Consider the following 15,596-nt stretch of genomic DNA (forward strand, 5'->3'; position numbering starts at 1 on the left):
GCCAGCGGATTAAACCTTGTAAAGCAAAGGACTCCAGGATTAAACCTTGTAAGGTGAAGGACTCCAGGATTAAACCTTGTAAAGCAAAGGACTCCAGGATTAAACCTTGTAAGGTGAAGGCCTCCAGGATTAAACCTTGTAAAGCGAAGGACTCCAGGACTGCAGGATTAAACCTTGTAAGGCAAAGGACTCCAGGATTAAACCTTGTAAGGTGAAGGACTCCAGGACTCCAGGATTAAACCTTGTAAGGCAAAGGACTCCAGGATTAAACCTTGTAAGACAAAGGACTCCAGGATTAAACCTTGTAAGGAGAAGGACTCTGGGACTCCAGGATAAAACCTTGTAAGGCGAAGGACTCCAGGATTAAACCTTGTAAAGAAAAGGACTCCAGGACCTGAGGATTAAACCTTGTAAGGCAAAGAACTCCAGGATTAAACCTTGTAAGGCAAAGGACTCGAGGATTAAACCTTGTAAGGCGAAGGACTCCAGGATTAAACCTTGTAAGGAGAAGGACTCCAGGACTCGAGGATTAAACCTTGTAAGGCGAAGGACTCCAGGATTAAACCTTGTAAAGAAAAGGACTCCAGGACCTGAGGATTAAACCTTGTAAGGCAAAGAACTCCAGGATTAAACCTTGTAAGGCAAAGAACTCCAGGATTAAACCTTGTAAGGCGAAGGACTCGAGGATTAAACCTTGTAAGGCGAAGGACTCCAGGATTAAACCTTGTAAAGCAAAGGACCCCAGGACTTCAGGATTAAACCTTGTAAGGCGATGGACTCCAGGACATCAGGATTAAACCTTCTAAGGTGAAGGACTCCAGGATTCCAGGATTAAACCTTGTAAGGCAAAGTATCCCAGGACTCCAGGATTAAACCTTGTAAGGCGGAGCGCTCCAGGATTGAACCTTGTAAGGCAAAGGACTCCGGGATTAAACCTTGTAAGGCGAAGGACTCCAGGACTCCAGGATTAAACCTTGCTGATGAAAAATTACAACTACCATTCTCCGGATCTCCTTGGTCCTGGTCCCATAGATTGTGGGTGTGATGAGAATATAGAGACTGGCGAAGGGAATGTGAACACGGAGAGGGATGTTGTGTCTGAATCTGTGAGTAAAGCCAAAAGTATGTAAATATTCCTTAAAATGATGGAGACATTTTAGACAATCGTGCTCTTCCAACCTTGTGGTAAATGTTTGGTGAATACCCTTTTCTCTTCCACCTTGACTGTGCCCCACCTGTGTACAAAGCAAGCTCCATAAAGACATGGTGTGACCAGTTTGGTTCTGAGGAACTCAAGAGTCCTTCACAGAGCCCTGACCTCATCCCTACTGATCACCATTGCTATCAATTTTGAGCGCCAATGGTGATCTAGGTCTTCTCACCCAGCATCAGTACCTAAACTCACAAATGTTCTTTTGGTTCAATGGATGCAAAATCTCATAGACACATTCCAAATTTTTGTGAGAAACCTTCAAAGATGAGTGGCGCCAGCTCCATAATGACGTGGTTTGATATGACGGAACTCAAGTGTCCTGCACAGAGCCCTGACCTCATCCCTATTGAAAACCATTTGTATGAATTGTCACACCATGTGTGAGCCAGGTCTTCTCATCCAGTACCAATGCCTGACCTCAGAAATGGACAGATATTCCCTTCAAATTGTTGTGGAAAGTCTTCCCAGAAGAGTGGAGGATGTTATACCTACACTGCTGGCAATTCCTTATTAGTGGCCATCAGTGGCGGCTGGTGCTCAAATTGTTTTTGGGGGGGCGCAAACAAACGAAAAAAAAACACATCAATTGTAGCCTCACTGTGCCCATTAATTCCCGCCACTGTGCCCATCAAATGCAGCCACTGTGCCCATCAATTGCCGCCACTGTGCCATCAATTGTCACCACTGTGCCCATCAAACGCAGCCACTGTGCCATAAAATTGTCGCCACTGTGTCATAAAATTGTTGCCACTGTGCCATGTCATCAAACGCAGCCACTTTGCCATGCCATCAAATGCAGCCACTGTGCCATGCTATCAAACGCAGCCACTGTGCCATCAATTGTTTCCACTGTGCCCATCAATTGTCGCCACTGTGCCATGCCATTGTCGCCACTGTGCCCATAAATTGTCGCCACTGTGCCATGTCAAACGCAGCCACTGTGCCATCAATTGTCATCACTGTGCCATGCCAAACGCAGCCACTGTGCCATCAATTGTCGCCACTGTGCCATGCCAAACGCAGCCACTGTGCCAGCATATCAAAGCGAGTTTCCCCATAATTCCTTCCGCATTGACTTCAATGGCATGCAATACCGCATGCGGCCAGAAGCGAGGGGGCACCGGAGAGCCTCGGAAACAGCCAGAAAGGCATGAGGACAGCTTGGCTGACCTCGGAAAACCTTGGAAAGGTTCGGGAACGTAGTGATTCTAAGTCTTTCCGAACGGCGCTGATCGGCTACGATCTGTGCCATTCAGCTCTGCTCGGCTCCGGCGCCCCCCACCTGAGGCCAAACATGGTACTGCACACCGCTTTGGCCTGAATCCTGCTTGTTTTGCAAGAAAAACACTCGCAAACCGAGTTAGGATTTTTCAAAATACATCGCTCGTATTGCGAAAACGCTCGTTAACCACAGTACTCGAAATCCGAGGATCCACTTGTATAACTTTTTATTTCTGTTTTGTTGTTATTTCTATATCTGATGTTTTATTTCCAACACACAAATCTCAGACGATCCAATTATAATGATGTCGGGGGAGGTGTGACGGTCTGTTGGGTCTTGTAGATGAAGACTGTCTGTTGGGTCTTGTAGACGAAGAGGGTCTGTTGGGTCTTGTAGATGAAGACGGTCTGTTGGGTCTTGTAGATGAAGACGGTCTGTTGGGTCTTGTAGATGAAGATGGTCTGTTGGGTCTTGTAGACGAAGACGGTCTGTTGGGTCTTGTAGATGAAGACGGTCTGTTGGGTGTTGTAGACGAAGACGGTCTGTTGGGTCTTGTAGATGAAGACGGTCTGTTGGGTCTTGTAGATGAAGACGGTCTGTTGGGTCTTTCAGACGAAAACGGTCTGTTGGGTCTTGCAGAGGAAGACGGTCTGTTGGGTCTTGTAGATGAAGACGGTCTGTTGGGTCTTGCAGATGAAGACGGTCTATTGGGTTTTGTAGACGGCGGCCATCCTCGGTAAAGCAGACCGGTGATAATTCTCAGTCGGTATTAATACAACTGCAGCTCTGCATGAAGAGAGAACGCCGGACGGGTGAGATGAGATCTGATCATTTATTATATTGGAAGGATAAAAGAAAGAATTCTACGGAGTGTCTTTATTGTACGTCTTGAAGGACCTCGGGATATAAAATCCGGTAATATAATAAGAAAAGATGGTTTTATGAACAATCTGATACAAACTGTTATGCCTTGTACACACGATCGGAATTTCCGTCTGAAAAAAGTTGGATGGTTTTCGATGGAATTGCGCTCAAGCTTGGCTTGCTTACACACGGTCACACAAACGTTCTCTGAACTTTAGAGCATTAAGAACGCAGTGACGTTCAACACTACCGACGAGGCGAGAAAAAAAAAGTTCAATGATTCCGAGCATGCGTCAAATTGTTTCCGAGCATGGGTGTTTTTTTTTCCCGTCGGAATTCCATACAGACAAACGGATTTTCCGATAGGATTTTTTTCTGTCTGAAAAATTGAGAACCTACTCTCTATCTAAGTCTGTCAGAAATTCAGATGGAAAAAGTCCGATGGAGCATACACACGGTCGGAATATCCGGTTAAAAGCTCCCATTGGACTTTTTCCATCGGAAATTCTGACCGCGTGTAGATTGCGACACCGGTGTGATCCCCACATATGTTACAATCCCTTCTTATCATCTCATTATTCTAATGTTATTAAACAAGGCTTTCATTTAGTTATATTTTCTTGTAAAAATTATTTTATTCTTTAAGCAATCCAAGGACAAAAAATGAAACAAAAGAAAAACTCACTTGTTTCTACTCTGATCAGTGTTAGTTTAAAAAATAATTGTTACTGTAGATAAAAAGTAAAAATCGTATTCTATAGGTTGTCATATTTGTAAAGGTTGTCAATCTCGTGCGCTTTTTTAAAATACAAAACGAAAACAAATATTGAACAAAACAAATGCAAATAATAAAAAAAAAAAGAGTTTAACCACTTAAACCCCGAGCCTGTTTTTCAGACTCTGTGGCCCAGATTCACGTCCAGCGCGAATCTCTGTGGCGGCGTAACATATCCGATTTACATTACGCCGCCGCAACTTAGACGGGCAAGTGCTGTATTCTCAAAGCACTTGCTCCGTAAGTTGCGGCGGCGTAGCGTAAATCGGCCGGCGTAAGCACGTCTAATTCAAATTTGGATCAGGGGGGCGTGTTTTATGTAAAACTACTGTGACCCGACCAGATTGACGTTTTTGCGGAACGGCGCATGCGCCGTCCGTGGAATTTCCCAGTGTGTATTGCTCCAAAGTACGCCGCAAGGACGTCATTGGTTTCAACGTGAACGTAAATTCCGTCCAGCCCCATTCACGGATGACTTACGCAAACAACGTAACTTTTCCAAATTTCAGACAAGCGAACGACGGCCATACTTAACATTGGCTGCGCCTCATATAGCAGGGGCAACTTTACGCCGGGAAAAGCCTAACATAAACGTTGTACTTTACTGCGTCGGCCCGCCGTACGTTCGGGAATTTGCGTATCTAGTATTTGCATACTCGACGCAGAATTCGACGGAAGCACCACCTAGCGGTCAAAAAAAAAATGCAGTTAAGATCCGACGGCGTAAGAGACTTACGCCTGTCGGATCTAATGGATATCTATGCGTAACTGATTCTAAGAATCAGTCGCATAGATACGACGGGTCGGATTAGGACTTACGACGGCATACATGGCGCTGCGCCGTCGTAAGTCCTTTCAGAATCTGGGCCTGTGTTTACAAGTTAAAAACAATTTTTTTAGCCCAAAAATTACTTAGAACCCCCAAACAATACATATTTTTTTCTAACACCCGAGAGAATAAAATGCTGGTCATTGCAATAATTATTGTCACACCGTATTTGCGCAGCGGTCTTATAAGCGCACTTTTTTTTGAAAAAAATAACTTTTTTTATTAAAAAATAAGACAACAGTAAAGTTAGCCCAAATTTTTTTTATTGTGTGAAGGATAATGTTACGCCGAGAAAAATGACACCCAACATGTCACGCTTCAAAATTGCGCCCGCTCATGGAATGGCGTCAAACTTTTACCCTTAAAAATCTCCATAGGCGACGTTTAAAAAATTCTACAGGTTGCATCTTTTGAGTTACAGAGGAGGTCTAGGGCTAGAATTATTGCTCTCGCTCTAACGATTGCGGTGATACCTCACTTGTGTGGTTTGAACACCCTTTTCATAAGCGGGCGCTACTCACGTATGCGTTCGCTTTTGTGCGCAAGCTCGTCGGGACAGGGCGCTTTAAAAAAAAAAACGTTTTCTTATTTATTATACTTGATTTTATTTATTTTTATACTGTTTGAAAAAAATGGATCACTTTGATTCCTACTACAAGAAATGTAAACATCCCTTGTAATAGAAAAAAGCATGACAGGTCCTCTTATATATGAGATCTGGGGGGTCAAAAAGACGTCACATCTCATATTTACACTAAAATGCAATAAAAAAGTTGACATTTAAAAAATCGACAACAAAAAAATGTGCCTTTAAGGCCTTGTACACACGGACCGTTTTCATCGGTTCACCGCTGAAGTGGCCTGATGGCCTGATGTGTGTACACACCATCGTTCCAAAAACCGATCGGGTCAGAACGCAGTGATGTCAAACACACTACGTGCTGAATAAAACGAAGTTCAATGCTTCCAAGCATGCGTCGACTTGATTCTGAGCATGCGCGGGTTTTGAACCGATGCCTTTCTGTACTAACCATCGGTTTGGACCAATCGGGCAGCGGTCCATCGGTTCGGTTTTGAAGCATGTTTTAAAATTTTGGACCGAAGGAAAATAGACCGATGGGCTATACACACGGTCGGTTTGGACCGATGAAACTGAACCTCGGTCCATTCTCATCGGTTTTGTTCGACCATGTGTACGAGGCTTAAGACGCATGGGAGGAAGTGACGTTTTGACGTCGCTTCTGCCCTGCTATGGTATGGAGATGGGTGGGGGTCATTTTGCCCTCACTCGTATACATGGCAAACAGGAAGAAGGACCCGATTGCCTCCACCACTACCGACGGCTCCGGTAAGCGTCGGGAGGGGGCCCCTCGCCCCCGCTGCCAATAACGGTGATCTTGCAGCGAATCCACCGCAGAGACCACCATTATCGTTTACAGCACCACCGCCTGAAGAGATGGACATCTCGGTTGTGGCAGCAGCAAGTTGTGCGGCAGGGCTTAAGTGGTTAAGGGAAAAATATTCTTTGGTAGGTGTATGTCTGGGGACCCTTGGAGTAATGTTACTTTGGATTCAAGTCCATGTCCCCCCCAAAACACACAGACTCTGGGAACCCTGTATATGACATATTATAGTGACGGCTTCATAATGTTGGGGCTCATAGAACAGGCTGATGTCATCAACTCCAGCCACCTGTCTGTCTGTTATAATACGTTTATTGTAAATAAAGCTAGTGTGGGATCTAAGAGTATTTCACCCATTGTTGTTTGTGTGAACGAACTGTGCTATTGTGTGAAGGTTTCCTGTGTTTCTATTTATGATAATGCTGATTGTGTCTTCTAAGCTAAAAGACGGCAAGTATTCCTAAAGGTCTTCTGAGCTAAAAGACGGCAAGTATTCCTAAAGGGTCTTCTGAGCTAAAAGATGGCAAGTCTGTCCTAAAAGGTCTTCTGAGCTAAAAGATGGCAAGTCTGTCCTAAAAGGTCATGCCTCTGAGTCACCTAGGCTGTCTAAAGGATTATATAATTAGCTCATGTTAATTAGGTTTCAGGGGGTGATTGGAAGTGATTGGAAGCAGGGGGCCTGGGGGAGATTGGAGGCAGAGGGAGATTGGAGGCACTGCAGAGTGGAGTGAAGGCAGGGGGTTTTCGTGGCAGGGGGTGATTGGGGGCAGGGGGTGTTGGTGGCACCACAGAGGGGGAGGGTGGCATCGCAGAGGGTGGGGATGGAGGCAGAGGGAGATTGGAGGCAGGGGGTGATTGGAGGCAGGGGGAGATTGGAGGCAGGGGGAGATTGGAGGCAGAGGGAGATTGGAGGCAGGGGGAGATTGGAGGCAGAGGGAGATTGGAGGCAGAGGGAGATTGGAGGCAGAGGGGGGTGAAGGCAGGGGCAGGGCCGGCCTTTGGGGTGTGCAGGCTATGCGACCGCACAGAGCGCCATGGACAACAGGGGCGCCGTGCGGCCGTCACAGCTCGCAGTCAGTTTACCATGAATGATGTGTTGAATGGGACAGGAGCCGCCGCCGCCCGGGTCATTGCTCAGCAGGCAGTCAGCACAGTCCCCCGGCGCTGCAGAGGGGGGGCGCCGTTGTGCCCAAAGTGTCTGACACTCACACTGGTCCCTTCCTCCCTCCTCTCCTCTCCTCCTCCTCTCCTTTGCTTCTTGTCTCAGGTAGTACTGGCCTGGGTACCGGCGCCGTAGCGTAAAGCGTGCATGCGTTATGCATGCAGCTTCAAATTCTAACGCCGCCAGGAGCAGAGGGCACTGAAGCCGGGTCTGACTGACTGAAGTCGCACAGCATTGAAGCCGGGACCGGGACGCGACTGACAGACTGGCGCCGTACACTCTGAAGAAAAGTAACGGTAAGGCCGCCCGTCCCCTCCCCCTTATCTAGCAGGCTGACAGTTTAACTCCTGTCATTTCCTCCTCCCCCCTCACATGTCCTCCAATGAGGAGGGCGGGCACCAGATGTGAGCCTGGCACTGTGAATTTATAAAAAAACGTAAAAAAAAATGGATATGTTATATAGCAAAACACAAAATTATATATTTTTTAAAAAAATTGGTCTTTTGTTAAAAAAAAAACGCAAAACATATAACGCAGAGGTGATCAAATACCACTGCGCAGTTGTCAGCTTAAGTTATGCAGTGCACATAGCAAAAAAATGGCCTGTCATGAAGGAGGAGGGGGGGTAAATCTTCCAGAGGTCACGTGGTTAATCAGTGATAATTTTTTGCCCAGAGTTTATTTATACTTCAGGCAGTCTGTGATTGGCCTGTACTGGAACCCCGGCCTTGTCTGCGCCTCTGCCATATGGAAAACTCCTACAGAGGATCACTCTGTCTGTACCGTAGCCTGCTGATGATCTCCCATCTGATCCCTCCCTACACTTGTCTGCATGGAGTTTGTATGTCCCTTTCATGTTTGTGACACCCCAGGTGTATTGCTTGAAGTATAAATAAACTCTGGGCAAAAAAATTTCACTGATTAATCACGTGACCTCTGGAAGATTTACCCCCCCCCTTCATGACAGGCCATTTTTTGCGATGTGCACTGCGTAACTTAAGCTGTCAACCGCGCGGTCATGCGACGCTGTACACAAATACAATTTGTATTTTTTTTTTCATGGTGGTATTTGATCACCTCTGCATTATTTTATTTTTCCCGTTTTTTTTAACAAAAGACCAAATTTGAAAAAAAAAAGAGGGGTGAAGATGGGGGGGGGGGGCGCCACCGGATTAGCTCGCACAGGGCGCCTGAACACCTAAGGCCGGCCCTGGGCAGGGGTGTTGGTGGCAGAGGGGGGTGAAGGCAGGGGGTGTTGGTGGCAGAGGGGGGTGAAGGCAGGGGTGTTGGTAGCAGAGGGGGTGAAGGCAGGGGGTGTTGGTGGCAGAGGGGGGTAAAGGCAGGGGGTGTTGGTGGCAGAGGGGGGTGAAGGCAGGGGTGTTGGTAGCAGAGGGGGTGAAGGCAGGGGGTGTTGGTGGCAGAGGGGGGTAAAGGCAGGGGGTGTTGGTGGCAGAGGGGGGTGAAGGCAGGGGGTGTTGGTAGCAGAGGGGGGTAAAGGCAGGGGGTGTTGGTGGCAGAGGGGGGTGAAGGCAGGGGTGTTGGTAGCAGAGGGGGTGAAGGCAGGGGGTGTTGGTGGCAGAGGGGGGTAAAGGCAGGGGGTGTTGGTGGCAGAGGGGGGGTGAAGGCAGGGGTGTTGGTAGCAGAGGGGGTGAAGGCAGGGGGTGTTGGTGGCAGAGGGGGGTAAAGGCAGGGGGTGTTGGTGGCAGAGGGGGGTGAAGGCAGGGGGTGTTGGTAGCAGAGGGGGGTAAAGGCAGGGGGTGTTGGTGGCAGAGGGGGGTGAAGGCAGGGGGTGTTGGTAGCAGAGGGGGGTGAAGGCAGGGGGTGTTGGTAGCAGAGGGGGGTAAAGGCAGGGGGTGTTGGTGGCAGAGGGGGGTGAAGGCAGGGGGTGTTGGTAGCAGAGGGGGTGAAGGCAGGGGGTGTTGGTGGCAGAGGGGGGTAAAGGCAGGGGGTGTTGGTGGCAGAGGGGGGTGAAGGCAGGGGGTGTTGGTAGCAGAGGGGGGTAAAGGCAGTAGGTGTTGGTGGCAGAGGGGGGTGAAGGCAGGGGGTGTTGGTGGCAGAGGGGGATGAAGGCAGGGGGTGTTGGTAGCAGAGGGGGGTGAAGGCAGGGGGTGATGTGACTAAATCATTTGCCCTTATTATATTGAAAATAACAAAAATATGTTTTTTTACCTTAATATCTACCTTACATCACAGTACGCCGGCGTACTTGTTTGTAGCCTAAATACTGAAATTTGCACCTAAAATGTAATTTAGTAACTTTTGTGAAATGCCAGTAATAACGTGGCTGCGCCAGTAAATTTCGGGTGTCGTGACAGTAAATTTCAATCTGATAGGTTGGCAACACTGATCTGTGCATATACAAATCTGACGCGTTTCAAGCCCTTTAGGGGTCTTCTATAAAACTAAAATCCTATTTAACCGCATTATACAATGCACTTTATAATATTGTTTCCAATGCTCTGCCGCAGGTGTCCGCCATCTTGTCTATGCATGCCCCGTAGGGGCCATTCTCCTAATTGTGACTCCCTGCAAGTCGCCTGTGGCCTATAGACGCTGCATCCTGGGGTGCCAGGTGGCCCGGGGAGCCATCGGGATTTCTTTTAAGGGTTTTTTAGTGGAAACTCTGGTCCAAGAAGGTCCCATTTTTGTATACACAGCTAACTGGTAACTATGGGCCAGATCCACAAACGAGATACGACGGCGTATCTCTGTTTCTAACTATGCGACTGATTCATAGAATCAGTTACGTATAGCTAGCTCTAAGATCCGACAGGTGTAATTGAATTACACTGTCGGATCTTAAGGATGCAATTCTAGGGCGGCCGCTAGGTGGCGAGGCCATTGCGGCCAGCGTAGAATATGCAAATGAAGACTTACGGCGATCCCCGAACGTCCCGAACGGCCCGTCGATCTAAATCTACGTCGTTTCCGTCGGGTTACGCCACGTAAAACTAGGGCTGAGCCCTAGTTCTCTTAAGCCATGTTAAGTATGGCCGTCGTTCCCGCGTCGAAATTTAAACATCAACATCGTTTGCGTAAGACGTCCGTGAATGGCGCTGGACGCCATTTACGTTAATGTCTAATCAAATGACGTCGGTGCAAATTTACCCAACGGAGCATGCGCAGTACGTCCGGCGCGGAAGCGCGCCTAATTTAAATGGGACTCGCCCCATTAGATTGGGCCCGCCTTGCGCCGGACGGATTTAAGTTACACCGCTGCAAATTTCCAGGTAAGTGCTTTGTGGATCGGGCACTAACTTGGGAAAATTGCGGCGGTGTAACTTAAATCGGGAAAGTTAAGTTGCGCCCGGTCTACGTGGATCTGGCCCTATGTACTTTATATATATTTCTTGCCGTTTTGGGATATACCTGGGCAGGATTTGAAAACTCATTATGTAATTTCTTACAGCAAACCTAAAACCTCTGAAGAAGACCCCTAAGGGGTTGAAACGCGTCAGTTTGTATATGCACAGATGCATGTCACATGTCAAGTTGTATAACAATTTTGGTTTTGCACCATTGTGTATGGATTTTTATATTCTTCTTTTTACCAGAGTTTATATTATAGATGTCATGATTCATACCACATGTCTACATCCAATAAAATCTTTTAAACATAATGATGCATATTATTTATAATTATTGAATTTTTGCTTGCCTAAAACAACCCATCGGGGTAAACTCTCCCATATCGACAATACAAACTGTAACCAGAAACCTAATTAACATGAGCTAATTATCTAATCCTTTAGACTTTTGCCTAGGTGACTCAGAGGCATGACCACCTTTTAGGACAGACTTGCCGTTTTTTAGCTCAGAAGACCTTTTAGGACAGACTTGCCGTCTTTTAGCTCAGAAGACCTTTTAGGACAGACTCGCCGTCTTTGAGCTCAGAAGACCTTTTAGGACAGACTTGCCGTCTTTGAGCTCAGAAGACACAATCAACATTATCATAAATAGAAACACAGAAAACATAACGATGCATATTATTTATAATTATTGAATTTTTGCTTGCCTAAAAATCAGGGGAAATCTCCCATGTCGCCTATATTGGGGTGAGCAGCACCATTCACTCTCAATACGTGTCTTTTCCATTTTCAGTTTGTATTGTCATCCTTGTGTATATATTCGTGTGAGATCTCAAATAAAAGGCGATTCCTGATTTACTCCAAGACTGGTGTTGTCTGGGGACTGGGTGGGTTAAAGAGTCTTGGATGGTGCTGGTTCTGGACAAAGGAAGCATTGACAGCGGACAAAGTTCTGTTGAGGACAAGGGTTCCTCACATAAGTATTAAAGGACATAACATTTGGTAATACATTAACAAAATTGTTTTTAACCACTTGGTGCCCGCACTATAGCTGAATGAAGGCCACAGCGCGGACCCCCCAATGCCGGGAGGACGTCAATAGACGCCCTGCTAACTTTACTATCACTCTTCCTTTCCTCTTTCTTTTATTTATTTATTACTTTCTTAAATTTCTCTATCATTGTACATTCCTACAGTCCTTGCGTGGCCTCGGTTTGCCAGTTTCCACCCCTGCTCCCTGGCCTCTTCCTCCTGGACACCCCCCCCCCTTCACCGCTTTGTGTGGGTCACATACCTGCAGTTTGAGCTTTCCATCAGTCAGGACCTGGGCTTGAACCTGGGACCTCTTCTGTGTCTGGCATTGACTCTTCCCACTGAGCTATCTGGGATGCTAGACAGCTCCCTGCCTGATCTGCTGGATAAACCTATCTTATCCATTAGACTACTCTCCTTGGTGTCTTGATTGCTGATGAACCTTGAACCCCTTGCTCCTCCGATGATCTTCCTATAAAAGCCTTGTCTCAGCACTTCCTCTTGGCCAGGTTATTGTGCCATTCCTGCCAGTGCCTTGCTGTTGTTTTTCCTGCTGCCTGATCCCAACCTGCAACCACCCGTGTTTGACCCTTGGCCTGTTCTTTGACTACTCTACTGCTTGATCCCAACCTGCAGCCACTCGTGATTGATCCCTTGTCTTGTTTACTGACCACGCTGCTGTTTCATCCTTTTCGGTTTATCCGCTATTGGACCCCGGCTTGCTCACACCCTGGTGGGGCAAACTTGAGGACCGCGACCTGGTGCTAGCTTGCAGCTAAATCCATCTCCACCATCAGGAGCTCTGGGGAAAACCAACTAGTACTAAGACTCCGCACCTCAGGGGAGCCTGTGTCATCTGCCAGAAGTGACTGCCTGTATGCCTGTCCTGCCACTGATATAGCAATTGGTCTTCAAGCCAAACGCCTGATCCTCACACCATCCTACCCTCTCCCCTGCTCTCACGTGGGCCTTAGGGTTGTCGGCCATGGCCGCGGGGTCCTCGGTCGGCTTTTGGACCCAACACACAGGGAGGTCCCCCTCCCCTAGCCGTTAATGGGTAAATATACTGTATCTATACAATACCATTCACTGTAGATATCTGATTGTGGAGAGTGCTCTTGTTTTCTGAACTATTTTACCAATATAATGACCCTGATTCACAAAGCACTTACGCCAACGTATCTCGAGATACGCCGTGTAAGTGCAAATATGCGCCGTCATATCTGTGTGCCCACAAAACTAGATACGCCTGAAAATAGGCTTCATCCGACCGACGTAACTTTCCTACGCCGGCGTATCGTGGGCGCATAGTTACGCTGGCCGCAAGTGGCGCTCCCATTGATTTCCTATTCAAATATGGAAATGAGGGAGATACGTAGATTCACGAACGTACTTGTGCCCGGCGCATAATATACGCGGTTTGCGTAAGTCGTACGTTTGGCGTAAAGTTATTCCCCATATATGAGGCGCAACTCATGCTAAGGTATGGACCAGGGAACACAGCCGTCATATTTTACGTTGTTTACGTAGTACGTGAATAGGGCTGGGCTTAGGTTACGTTCACGTCGTAGGCAGTGATCCGACGTATCTTAGAGAGTAGTTCCGACGTAATTCTGAGCATGCGCACTGGGATGTGTCCACGGGACGGCGCATGAGCCGTTCGTTATTTCGTATATTAATGGTGCTCGGCCCATCATTTGCATGGGGTCACGCTTCATTTTCATGGCTCACGCCCACTTCCACTTACGACGGCTTACGCCTAAGAAACCCGGCGCAGATTTGGTGGCAAGTGCTTTGTGAATTCGGTGCTTGCCTCTCTGCGCTGCGTCGGCGTAGCGTAAAGAAGATACGCTACGGCGGCATAAACATTGTATTTTCTTCCAGAGCACCCCTGAAGAAGACCGCTATGATAAGGTAGAAACGCGTCTGGGTTTTTACTATTAATATTACTGTAACATCTTATCATTCTGACATGTCGCTGTATATGTATCCCTATGGCTGTCCTTTTATGTACATGTTTTTATTGTATCATTTTGAATGTATGCTTTTGAATCAAACAGATGTGCCTCCCTGTGCAAAGGCTGTATAAATAAATCAGGTTTTTTTTTATACAACAATGAACTTTAGCATTCTTAGCTGCAACAGAAAGCCCCTTGGGGTATCCTTTCCTTTCATACTCGAGTATATACGGTACATATTTCTTAGTGTTCATACACCAGTTTTAATTCTACGTCTTTTATCCCATCAGGTAACTAAACCCTCCAGAATATTCATTCTTCATAGAGATCTGTGGTCTTCAGTGTAGAAGGTGAATATCAGAGGAATGGCGGACATCAAAGTCAATGGCACATTCTATCCCACCTCATTCATCCTGGTTGGGATTCCCGGACTAGAAGGAGTTTATCAGTGGGTAGGTCTCGTTGTTTGCTTATGTTATGTCCTGGCCTTGTTGGGAAATATGATGCTCCTGGCCGTCATCTCAGCCTCTTCTGGCCTCCACAAGCCTATGTTTATTTTTCTTTCTCTGTTGGCCTCCAACGACGCTCTTTTGTCTACAAGCATTGCCCCAAAAATGCTTTCCGTCTTCTGGTTCCAGAAGAGACACATTGGTTTTGAGTCATGTCTCCTCCAGATGTTCTTCCTCCATTCCTTCACCAGCTTAGAGTCGGGACTTTTGCTTGGCATGTCCTTTGACCGTTATATCGCCATCTGCCAACCGCTAAGATACGGGTCCATAATGACCAACTCCATCATCGTCAGACTGGTCATCGTCTTACTGCTCAGAGCGGTCATTTTGTTTTCTCCCTGCATAATTTTGATCCAGAGATTTCCAGCATTTAGAACCAACGTTGTGCCCCATTCATACTGTGAGCACATGGCGATCGTGAAACTTGCTGCTGCCGACATCAGAATAAACAGCGCTCTGGGCTTGGCTGTGGCGTTCATGGTCCTAGGTGTAGACCTGCTGTTCATCCTGGTATCCTACTGCGCCATCTTCCATGCCGTCTTCAGACTTCCATCCAAAGAGGCCCGACTGAAGACCTTTAACACCTGCATACCTCATATGTGTGTCTTTCTAAGTTTTCATGGTCTGGCCTTCTTCACTTTCCTGTCCCACCGGTATGGAGGTAAAAGGATTCCACCTTACGTTCATATAATTCTAGCCGATACGTACCTTCTAGTCCCACCCATGCTAAATCCAATTATTTATGGCGTGAAGACCAAACTGATCCGGGAGAAAGTCTGGAAAGCTTTTTCTACATATAAAAACCTTCATGTAAAGTGACTGTAGTAATATGACTGAAACAACAGTGACTCCATCTTGGTGGCTATAAGATTTTTCAGCTTAAAGCCCTGTACACACGGCCCAAGATTCTCTTGCCCGGCCGAGTGTACAAATGTACGATTCAAAAGAACGGTCGTTCTTTTGAATGGCACGAACAAGGTGACGTCATCGACTGCGACGAGCATGCGCTCGTCACATTCAATGCCGTCGCCGCCTTTTTGCTTCACCTTACCTATGCCTTGGAAGCTGCCGCGCATGCGTCAAAGTCATTTTGAGCATGTGTGGGTTTCCATGGAGGCAGGTAAGTATACAGATGCTCGGTTTTCTCGACAGGAAGACACTGCCGAGAATCACAACGAGAAAATAGAGAGCAGGTTCTCTATTTTTCTCGTCGAGATTCTGGGAAGTTTTCTTGACAAGAAACCTCTAAGCCTCGTACACACGCTCGGTTTACTCGGCAAGAAAGCTCTGCCAGCAGTTTTCTTGCTGGTTCTTGCCGAGA

General features: G+C 47.1%; 1 protein-coding gene across 1 annotated transcript; it reads left to right on the forward strand.

Moving 5' to 3' along the window:
- Positions 1-14,070: 14,070 nt before the first annotated feature.
- LOC120921591 (olfactory receptor 52A1-like) lies at positions 14,071-15,212 on the forward strand. Its single transcript, XM_040334095.1, has one exon. The coding sequence runs from the start codon at positions 14,132-14,134 to the stop codon at positions 15,092-15,094; it is 963 nt and encodes a 320-aa protein (XP_040190029.1). The 5' UTR covers positions 14,071-14,131; the 3' UTR covers positions 15,095-15,212.
- Positions 15,213-15,596: the final 384 nt, after the last annotated feature.

This window comes from Rana temporaria (genome assembly GCF_905171775.1).
Source record: "Rana temporaria chromosome 2 unlocalized genomic scaffold, aRanTem1.1 chr2g, whole genome shotgun sequence".
NCBI lineage: Eukaryota > Metazoa > Chordata > Amphibia > Anura > Ranidae > Rana > Rana temporaria.

Excerpts from the sequence above, each read along its gene's own strand:
- LOC120921591 (XM_040334095.1), top strand. The coding sequence starts at position 14,132 with ATGGCGGACATCAAAGTCAATGGCACATTCTATCCCACCTCATTCATC.